Raw genomic sequence first — 11462 nt, 5'->3', positions numbered from 1 at the left:
GTTCATCACGCACTACATTACACCTGAAAGTTAAAATAAAATGTTATACACGTTATCACCAAAACTTGTATTCTCTAACACATCTCTTACAACAAGCATGAATAATCAGCTTCTTACGGGTGTTTTCTCCTACTAGATAGTGTTGAATTTTCGCAAAGTAATACTTCTATAATTAAAACTTAAAAACCCCAATAATCTCCACTAAATCATCCTATAAGAAACCAAAATAAGACATTAAATCGTTTGGGAACATACATCTAAACAAACACTGCACACGATAACACTTAAATATGTTGCAAGATAAACGGTAAAGAACACAATATATATTTCAAGTTGTATTGCTATCCTCAACGTAATTTTGACGTTGGCGATGCAAAAAGCTACAAGATAAATACAACGTAATCATCCTAGGAAAAAAACAGCTAAAGTAATGATGGAGGACTGATTTGCAGTAAATACTACGATAATAAAGATGACTGATGTAATGTCACGATTCATTTTAAATTTACCGCGCCGCCATAGATGTCAAACGAAGGTTAAATATGACTTACCTGAACAAAAATAACACTGGCAACTGATCACTTTTCCTCCCCACGAATGCATACTAATAGTATAACACATATTCATGAATATCTGAAGTTTATCCAGCATTCAAACAACACTATTTCGAGGCAACAAGGTGAGGCCGATATAGGCGAGGGATTGCTGCCGGAGGGTCAATGTTGCAGTCACTGGCCCTTCACCCGCAACATAACGCCGACCAAATAAGCTTCCATCACTGCACTTGGGTGGGACGCAGGTTAGATTCATAAGTGAATCTTTATCTGCCTTTCACACTGTTATATCAATTTTGAAGCGTATAAGTTCAATAAAATTCGCCTTTCGCAGCGCCACCCATCTGCACAGGAAGGCGGAGGATTCAAGGGCGCTCGCCGCTCTTTGCACTCCTGCCTGCAAATACAACAGCCTACTGAGACATTACCAAAAAGAGTTGATCGTATCTGTAACACATCAGATTTCCATAAACGACTTGCAAATAAATATTCATGTGTATAATATTCCTCATCCTAAACAGTCTTCTGAATAAAATTCATGAAACCAAAATTAGTCATCTACACACACATCGAGAAGACCAGACGAAATGCATCCTGACGAAACCCAGACGAATGTTATGGAAAACGTTCGGAGGCGATCCGGGCTGTCGCCAAGACAGAGGTAGTGGCGCGCTCTCGTCCCCAGCCACTCTCACTACCGATCCTCCGCCATCACAACAATAATGTAGCCCGTCCCAAGCCCTTCTCGGGCCCCACATGCCGCAGCTCTCGTCCCCAGACGTTCTGACAACCAACTACAAGTTCAAGAATGGGATTGTCCAGCAATAAACAATGTACTAATAATCACTGAAGAAAGCTCGAGAACAACTCTTTACACTTAAAAATATATTCATTACAAGATGAGCCAGGTGCAGAACCAATACCAGCATGACCTGAAGTGGGTAATACTTAACTCGTTTTAATAGCAAGTGGCACCTCACTGCACCAACAAGGCAGCAGCAGCACGACTCAACCTGCCAGATCAGACGTAGGAGTGAATAGCTGCTACTCGTACAGCTGTTGCGAGCACTATCCACTATACTATTTTATTGTATCACTGAGTGCAGAAAAATAGGTGGCTTGTAGTTTGAAAACGACATAGTGAAGTATAGAAAAGCTATGTGGCGTGCAATAAATCAACCTATCAAAATGCCGTACGACACCTGTGGTTTTAGTGGCGCGAGGTTCGATGAAGCAACGGAACTGCGCTGCCAGACTAATACAAGACGCAACGGGAGTGGTCTTGGTGAATCCTCTGACTGACATAAACACGCTTCGTACGTAAATATTACTAATTATACGGGTTTCTAATTATATCTGCACAAACTGTGGATGTCATAAGACTAAATGCCGATCCCATCTGCACAACACAGTCTGCATATCAAGCCAGCCCCCGCCCCCAAAAATGAGCTTTGTCCTCGGCCCTCGCAGTGGCCCATCTCGCCTCTCATAGGTTATCACGATCTGCGCCGCTATCGGTTACGTGCGAGGCCCTAGAGAGAAGCCAATTAACATATATACGATTAAGGCGCAATGCGATAAGTCTACGAAACTAAACTGGCACCAATAGACACATCTCATCCGCAATCCAGTGACAGTGTAACCCCCTCCCAGGCTATGAACTAATTCGGAAATACCAACTTGGCTGTAAAGGTTTTCCAAGCTCAAGGCGAAGGTGAATGCTGGTTCGTAACCACCTCGGCATCACCGATACGAGGTACTGATAACGAAGAACGATGGTGTTTGTTGGCTTCGTAATATACGCACAAAACCTTGGGACAAGAAGCGTGTTTTTTTTTTTCTTCCTTCTTACGCGCTAACGCCAGCAGGCTGTAGCTACCTTTGTAACACCACGCGCAAGGGCTGTGTGAGGCGGAGGGAAGGGAGTATGAGAGTGAGCGGCACTCCCACCACACACACCGGACGGCGGGAAGTCAAGGCATAGGGGAGTGGGAGGAAGGGGGCTTGGACGGGGAGATATTGCGCCGTAAGTTGAAAAGTCACATGTGATTCCATACACACACACACAAATAAATAAATAAATAAATAAATAAATAAATAAATATATATATATATATATATATATATATATATATATATATATATATATATATATATATATATATATGGGCATCGTCAGTGAAGTCATATTGTGCACAAAGGTATAGGTGTGCAGTTCTGGGGTCGACTGACGATGCGGTGCGGGATGTGTCAAGCAGGGAGCGGCGACCGGCCACTGCCACCCACCCCCACCCATTATGTCACGCCCGCGCTGCCTGGTTGCCTCATGCCAAGCCAGTTTCTCCACCTGAATATTCCCTTCCATCTGTTTAATTGTCGCCGTGATTGCTTTTACTTTAAGAATTACTACTAGACTTATCACAACCCAAGTCTCGCCAGGTTCTTACCACTGGCCTCGTCCCACCCACATGTATAGTACGACGAAAACCTTCAAAAGGAAGGTTTGGCCATACTCATGTGCTGAAGACTGGCTTGGCAGTCTTGTACAAACGAGCATGGTCAATATTGTATCATTATTTCATTAAAATATGCTATGAATATACCGTAATAAGGAATAAAGTATTGTATAATATTAAGTAAAATCCTAAGGCGTTAGCCCACACTCCTCCACCATAAATATTGGTAAGGAATTGACAAAAATGTTCGAATTAATAATTCTCTGTTCAAAGTAAGGAGTACAAAATGGAGATTCCTTGCGATGTATGTGCGAGTAGAAATCGGTGTACCAACCGTACACCATTTGTAAAGAAGAATTTTAGAACATTCTGTCGGAAAACACACACACACACACACACACACAGAGACAGTTACTCCTATCACTATGGCAACGCTCCCTTGACTAACGCCAGACAGTATATTTTTTCCATGTGCTTACAACTTGTTCAACTGAGTTTTCTCTCTCTCTCTCTCTCAACATTTTCTCAGCAAGGTTTGACTTTGAAAACCCACTGGGTAATAATATATGAACGTTATTGATCTAAAACGTAAAAACTACTGTTTGATGAGCACCCACACACTTAATCAGTCTGACAATTAGCTTGTTTCCAAGATTTTATTAATGATAAGAACACAATCAGTACGTAGGTAAGTATGTTGGAAGGAAGGGGAGAGGGAGAGAGAGAGAGAGAGAGAGAGAGAGAGAGAGAGAGAGAGAGAGAGAGAGAGAGAGAGAGAGAGAGAGAGACAGACAGAGAGACAGACAGACAGACAGACAGACACACACACACACACACACACTCTCTTAACAGAATTACTTACGCAATCGTGTTCTCACCATTCATGAAATCTTGGAAACAAGCTCATTGTCAGACTGATTAAGTGTGTGGGTACTAATCAGTGTATGCATACGTATGTATGTATGTATGTATATATATATATATATATATATATATATATATATATATATATATATATATATATATATATATATATATATATATATATATATATATATATATATATATATATATATATATATATATATATATATATATATATATATATATATATATATATATATATATATATATATATATATATATATATATATATATATATATATATATATATATATATATATATATATATATATATATATATATATATATATATATATATATATATATATATATATATATATATATATATATATATATATATATATATATAATTAATGCAAATACTAAGAAAAATCGAAATATCAGCAGTTTAAGTTAGCACAAGTAGCTACCATAAGTTGCATGAGTGTGGGCACGTACGGGCCACATGATGAGTAATATGTTGAGGCAGGTACACATCACACTACAAAAACACTAAACACCATTTATCAGTTAATACTGACATAAATTGCACTAGCTATGTTCTCAAAAAAGCTATTCAACTTGAGAAAAAAAAATTACTCTCAATTTGAAACTGGCATAATTTCTTTTTCCAGTGCAAACTATTATACATACTTGTGCCATTGTCAACTTTGTATTTGGATCAATCCTTCACTAGCCTTTCTTCCCTTGTGACATACAGGAGTGACAACGGGATGACAAAACCCAGTGTTGAGAGATGTGGAGGGACGGGTGTGAAGGTTTAAGCAGACAAACTTGAAAAAGTAACGTGAGTGCATACACCACCTTGCGTTAACCCGGCACTGCCACTCTCAAGGCCTCAGTATTCTCAAGGATTACTCGTTTCCCATAACCCTGGGTGAACACTCCCGGAAGCCCGCTATTCATCAATTCCCCCATGAGATGCTGAGAACATATCCTCAACCATACCAAATAGCGGTAATTAAGAAAGGAAGAAAAGCCAAGTCCAACACTGCCAGTGAATAATACATCTACACACTGTCACTGCTCTCCATTAAAGACCTGAACAATGACTTATGACACCATCAGTATGAACGGCAGGAACCACCGACAAGATTCACGCTACTATACATGGCTTGCTTTAAGCCACTTCATTCGTCTCACCTGTTATATGTATCGAATGTGCAATGGTGTCCAGCTTTGCTAATATCTCTCTCTCTCTCTCTCTCTCTCTCTCTCTCTCACACACACACACACACACAATACAAATAGAGAAACAAGCACATGGTGTGTGTGTGTGTGTGTGTGTGTGTGTGTGTGTGTGTGTGTGTGTGTGTGTGTGTGTGTGTGTGTGTGTGTGTGTAGAGCGAGCACGAATCAAACATCGCCAAAGGGAAAGGAAAAGCTTTCATGGTGGCGGTATCGGAAGGAAGGAAGGAAGAATCTTTTACACATACAGACACACGCCTCGTGTAAAGTATTGTTTTGTTCTGCACATCATCCTCCCTTAACACACACACACACACACACACTACCGCTCCTCACCCATTGTTTTTCCCTCGCCACGCTATCAAAACCCCAACATCATCACCCTAGTTCCGCCCCACCCTCCTTACTTTACCACCACCACACTTCTACGATTCTATCATTTTCTCACACGCCGGCAATCCAACTAACCAACTGATTCTCGCTCTACACCCCAACCCCCCCCCACTCTCTCCATCCTTCTTCCTCTACAATGCTTGTAAACGAAGCGTCTTTCCGTTCGCACCATTCTTTCGATGATTCAAGACCCATCGCAAGACTCGCATCGCAGCAGCAACACGTGGGAAGTGCAAGTAAAAGAATAACTATATCTCTGGGGTAATATATCTATGGTTACTGAGGTGGTAGTGTTCCTGGGCACTCTCTCTCTCTCTCTCTCTCTCTCTCTCTCCGCCCACTACTACATACGGTATGGGTGCGAGCCAAACGACCAGCAACGAGAATCTGTAAAGCGTTGCATGCCAACGGTGTGTGTGTGTGTGTGTGTCAACCCCCGGCGCTTACCTCACTAGCTGGTTCGTCCCCGACACCCGCCATACAGAAATAACCATTACTCTCGTTACCGTCGCACATTACACACACACACACACACAGCCAAACCCCACGTGATATTCAACAAATAGTTAGCAGTCATTCTTCCAAGTCTTACTATTGACCTACCACTACTATAACTCTTATCTCAACTGTAGTAAGTAGCTACGTTACGTTCTTCTGTTTTCCGGATCACAAGTTAAATATTAAGCCTTGAGGTATCCGTCTGACTTACTTTGACGTGTTCCCTGAGTGTTTATGCAAATTTCTCAATGACTAAGTGAGAGAGAGAGAGAGAGAGAGAGAGAGAGAGAGAGAGAGAGAGAGAGAGAGAGAGAGAGAGAGACTAAGTGTCAGATCTTTACAACAGGTTTTTATTAAACCCTACTGGAAATACATACGTGACAACGGTGGGGGATGTAAGTGAAGAAAGTTAGTATGAATCCGACACAACTATCACGCTGAATCATGAAAATCGGAATGAATATAAAGCAAAGAAAAACAAAATAAAATAATAATACACAACGGCTAATAAAACCAACAAACCATAAGTCAAGAGAAGGTGTCTGTCAGTATGTTGAGTATGTTCGTGACACTAATACTCTTCTGTACAACATCTCACCGCCAACTGCCACGTGCTCAGCCTCACTCTAGTCTCCCTCCCTCGCACACCACACACTGACCCCTTTCCGACTCCGAAGAAATTAACACTAGCAAACACATCATCGCTGCCACCACCACCACCAAGCCTGCATACCTTTCCAATTTATTCTCGCTCAGTTATTTATACTATTGGACACGACTTGCTTGAGGAGAGAGAGAGAGAGAGAGAGAGAGAGAGAGAGAGAGAGAGAGAGAGAGAGAGAGAGAGAGAGAGAGAGAGAGAGAGATGGGAGGGACGGAGTGAGATAAGGCGAGGTGAGGTAGGTGGGCGGAGGTACAATACTGTACTTCTCTCCTTCCCGACTTCGGATTGAAAGTTAAGCCCTAACGAGGTTGCTCCTTCGTGTGCCTCAGAACGCTACCACTTTAATGGCCTGGGTACCCAGTGTTGAGATGGGCTACACGTGTCACGGTGGTGGTGGTGGTGGTACGCGTAAGCATTTTGATATTAATGCATCGCGCTACAAAAAAAGCAACTAATAAACAAACCTAACTTCCTATTCCCCCTTCTTCACACACACACACACACACACACACACACACACACACACACGCGCGCGCGCGCCACATACTTAGCAATCCTCGTGAGCCCTACCTTCTGGGAGGAAAAAAAAAAAAAAAAAAAAAAAAACCGCCACCACCATAAACAAGACAGGTGTGCCAGAGAGAAGTGATTTTGCAAAGTCAAGAAGGGACACCGCACCACCAACCACCACGAACCTGCAGGGGCGGCGATATAGGCAGTACAGGAAACTGATCACAGGGAATGTGGTCGACCGTACGTCCTGTGTGCCTTAAAGGGGTTGGATCTGGGCGGGTCCCTACTGACAGTGGTGGCCGGACGGACGGACGGACACCGGGAGGGGGGGGAGAGAGAGAGAGAGACAGACAGACAGACAGACAGACAGACAGACAGACAGACACACACACACACACACACACACACACACACACACACACACACACCCTTCCCTTAATGGTGGTTGCGAGATGGGCACATTCTCTCTCTCTCTCTCTCTCTTGCAGGCCTTATGTGATGAGGAAAGTCATCTTAAAGTTTTCTCTACCGTCACCTTCTAGCCACGTCAAAACACTGTAGTGGTTGAACAGGCTTTTTTTACCCCCGCTACAATAAACAAGACGACGTTGCCAAAAAATTTCGACAATATAACAATTTAAATGAGTGCTGCTCTTGTACTTTTTTTAAACAGCCAGATACACAATAAGAAAAACAGGACATCCACAACCTTGCAGTGACTAAGCTGATTACATAATATGCACAACTTCGTTCTCTCTCTCTCTCTCTCACACACGATGGACAGTGATGCAATGCAAAATAGTCAAAGATAGTAAATATTCTTACTTCCCCTCAACTTGCCCACTACACACACACACTCGCTCGACTCACAATCGAGAGGGCCGGGTTCGAATCCCGGTAAGCGGCGAGGCAAATGGAAAAGTCTCTTAATGTGTGGCCCCTGTTCACCTAGCAGTAAATAGGTACGGGATGTAAGTCGAGGGGTTGTGGCCTCGCTTTCCCGGTGTGTGGAGTGTGTTATGTGGTCTCAGTCCTACCCGAAGATCGGTCTATGAGCTCTGAGCTCGCTCCGTAATGGGGAGGACTGGCTGGGTGACCAGCAGACGACGGAGGTGAATCACACACACACACACACACACACACACACACACACACACACACACACACACACACACACACACACAGTCCTTATAACGTCGACAATTAGGGATAAACAACAGCAACTACAAGTTTAACTGAGTAAATCATTATTTCTCATTTATTTATTATATTTTGTTTTTACTACAATGATATCCGCCACCTCAGAACAAATGAGACAGCTGCAGCAGTACAAACACACACCTAAGGACACCAGCAACCTAGTTTACTTAGAACCCCTTCAAACTCACATCAAAGTAAACAATGACCAGCAAGACATAGTAATTGAACAACCAGTATCCTCGGGTGTGGCTCAGTGCATAGAGAAGCTGGTGACCGGTGGATAGTGAAGAACTGTCAACCCATCCCTTGCCTTCCTGCCTGTCTTTCTGTCTGCCCGTTGATCACTCCCGTCAATGCGATTAACACCAGCCTTTTTCCTTTCCGTCCGTAATACTTCTATCACACTACCAGTACCGATGAAACCTTTATCGCTGTCGTCTGTCTCTCTATTCCCCCCTGTCCTTGCTATGGATCTCAACACGACACTGATGATACGCAATTGTTTACATGACGCCATATATCTATTTTTTTCTTATTATTTTTACGAGGCGTCCCTGGCAATGGGTTTTCTATTCTCACATAACCCATACTGTACTGTGTCCCTTGGAAGGCTCTCTTTTACGGTAACATATTTCCTATAAAATTCCTCCCAAGACTTTATTCGGAGGTAATCAATGAACGGTGCAAATCTCGGTCATTCTGCACAGTGTGAAGTTGGCAGCATAATGTCCCCTCATCCCGCCAACGCACATTACACACTCCCGGTCTAAGGAGAATATAAACAGCACAATCGCTCATACACCAGTTATCAATGTCATCTACAATCAGACTGAGATCTTTCCTAAAAGCCTCGTTGCATTGTAGGAATAAAAAATACATAGGTAAGTAAATCCCGACCTCTTCTCGTTGTTTTTTAAATACCATGGGTGTAGAGGGGTGGAACAAGCTGATTCCTCCTACCATATCACCAGACTGCTCAAGTAATACGTGTGAAAAATAGCATAACGTCCCGCCTCGTTAAGTTTGTGTATATAACCACGGCATGCAACCACCCCGTTATATACTGGTCTTCATTAGAATAACAATAATAATATATCCAGAATAACAATAACAACAACTATTAACTAAGTCGTAGTTGTAGTAATTAATTACCATGATGTTACTACAAGCAGGCCAACACTATAATCGTGCAGGAACCAGCGTCACCTTCAACACCGGTATACTTCATCAAAACACTGAAGCCCGAGAAAATCCTTGCAATTTCAATGTGACTTTTAATTAAACACTGTGGGTAAGTCTGAAACATACGGGTAATCATCACACTGAAAAACACTCCCATCTTGACAACCTAACTTCGCACACAACACGGAGGTGGGGAAAGGGTAAAGCGATGTGGGCATGCCGTGACCACTTACGGGTGCTGCCCATCACCTTCCCACTTGTCTCACTCCATTAAGCAGGCACACTGAGATACAGCAACCTGTGTCAGTGACCTCAAGAAGTTTGGTAGCAATGTTCAAGGTAAATTTATTCTCGTGAAGAAAATTAATACTGTAATTAATTCCCTATTACAGCTGCAGTTGCAATATAAAGGCTGAATCTTATTTCATCACACACACAAACACACACAAGCGGCCCATGACAATCATTTGAGAGACTTCTGAATCGTAATTACACTCACGCCATAAACTCCAAGCAATCACTATAAATTTCAACTTTACCATGGTTAGTGTCATTGAAGTATTCCAAACCTCTGGTCACAATCGGTCATCTCGTCCTGAAAGAAGCCCTGCCGGTGTGAGACGGAAAGGGGCCAATGCCGGTGCAGTCTTGGGTGTGATCAGAGGAACTGCGGTAGGTAAGTCGTAATAAGTCTAATGTAATGATCACTACAAGGCCAGGTTAAGTCATATTATACACTGCAACTTTACATACTGAGCAAGGCGAGAACAGTATGCATAATTTCATGTTTAATTCTCACTGGCCCGGGGATCTCCCGCAGCGTCATTACGTGGCAATATTAAAAACTGATGCTTCACATAGCATTGTACGTAATGGGTAAAAAAAAATTACCAATAGAGGGGTAACATTTCAAGCAAAAACCTCACCTCCGATAACTCCAAACAAAAATAAGATCAAACGACACCAGTGTTTCCTCTCCCCAAGCTCAGCGCCACTGTAACCACGTCTTATTGTTTATCGATGAAAGAATAACATTACCAGTCCTTATACTCGCCACTTCCCACCACACAGGATTTCCGTCTTAAAAACTCTACATACCATTTAAAATAAAGAAAGAAAGAAAGAAAGTAAAGAAAAATACATATAAAAAAAAGCCCATCCTGCGGCCACCTTCCATGATAACTTGCGAGCGTGCGGTGCAGCAACAAACTGATGGGGCGGTGTTAGGCGCGGAAGACACCAGCCCAGCCGCCGCCACCACCACCACCAGCTACGTACGGAAGGCCAGGTTTGCAGGGGTTAGATGAACGTCCACCCACCCACTACTACCACCACCACCACACTCCCACGTCTCGTCAATCAATATCTATAGAATGACTCCCGTACGTGCTTATACTGGACATGATGACGGTATCTTCTGCCACGCGTCACGTCAGCACATCCGAGCCACCAGTGCACACACAAGGGACTGCTCACTGTTGGCTGGCTCAGCCTGGCTGGCTGGCGCTGGGGGTGCTGCTGCTGCGTGTGTATCTACCCAAAACAACTAACCGGCAACTCCGCCGTCGTACGCTTACAATACAACTTTCCCTAGACTGCATGTGCTCTTTTTCAATCGGTCTCGTAACTTAACTTATGGGTGAAAGTCATTTTCTTGCACATTCACTTCCTTTACTCTAGCTAAGACACCATTCCATTCAATATTTTAACGGGGGATTGATAAATTAGTGAAAACCATCTATGCCAGCGATAACGTTCGGGGGTGTGTCTACAAGATGCTTGGTAATATATTTTACACCTTGGCCTAGTTAGCTTACTCATCCGCCAACTAGCCAGGCAAGATAGATCACACATCTATGCACCACAATGGGGTCTCCCGCTTTTTGAGGC

The 11462-nt window shown here is 42.9% G+C and overlaps 2 protein-coding genes across 17 annotated transcripts in view; one reads left to right on the top strand and one right to left on the bottom strand.

Annotated features, from left to right (window-relative positions):
• LOC123499623 (paired amphipathic helix protein Sin3a-like) overlaps window positions 1-11462 on the bottom strand; it is a 94127-nt gene that overhangs the window by 79373 nt on the left and 3292 nt on the right. For 12 of the 16 annotated variants that reach the window (XM_045247916.1, XM_045247923.1, XM_045247919.1 and 9 more), the window contains exon 2: window positions 1-23. This exon is cut by the window's left edge and continues 322 nt beyond it. The exons of 2 other annotated variants lie outside the window; for them this stretch is intronic. In XM_045247916.1, the coding sequence (XP_045103851.1) occupies window positions 1-6 (6 nt within the window). In that variant the 5' untranslated portion in view covers window positions 7-23. Of the gene's footprint in view, window positions 24-551; window positions 947-10958; window positions 11123-11462 lie in introns of those variants that run through there. 2 more of the 16 variants (XM_045247917.1, XM_045247918.1) reach the window with 2 other exon arrangements.
• The window catches only part of LOC123499624 (selenium-binding protein 2-like), a 132612-nt gene continuing 122229 nt past the window's right edge, over window positions 1080-11462 (top strand). The window contains exon 1 of the mRNA XM_045247945.1: window positions 1080-1870. The gene's annotated coding sequence lies outside the window, so the exon portion shown is untranslated. The remainder of the gene's footprint in view (window positions 1871-11462) is intronic.

The sequence above is a fragment of the Portunus trituberculatus genome, chromosome 50 (genome assembly GCF_017591435.1).
Source record: "Portunus trituberculatus isolate SZX2019 chromosome 50, ASM1759143v1, whole genome shotgun sequence".
NCBI classification, from domain to species: Eukaryota; Metazoa; Arthropoda; class Malacostraca; order Decapoda; family Portunidae; genus Portunus; species Portunus trituberculatus.
The sequence above is the reverse complement of the archived record's forward strand: the minus strand, read 5'-3'. Positions and strand labels throughout refer to the sequence as shown.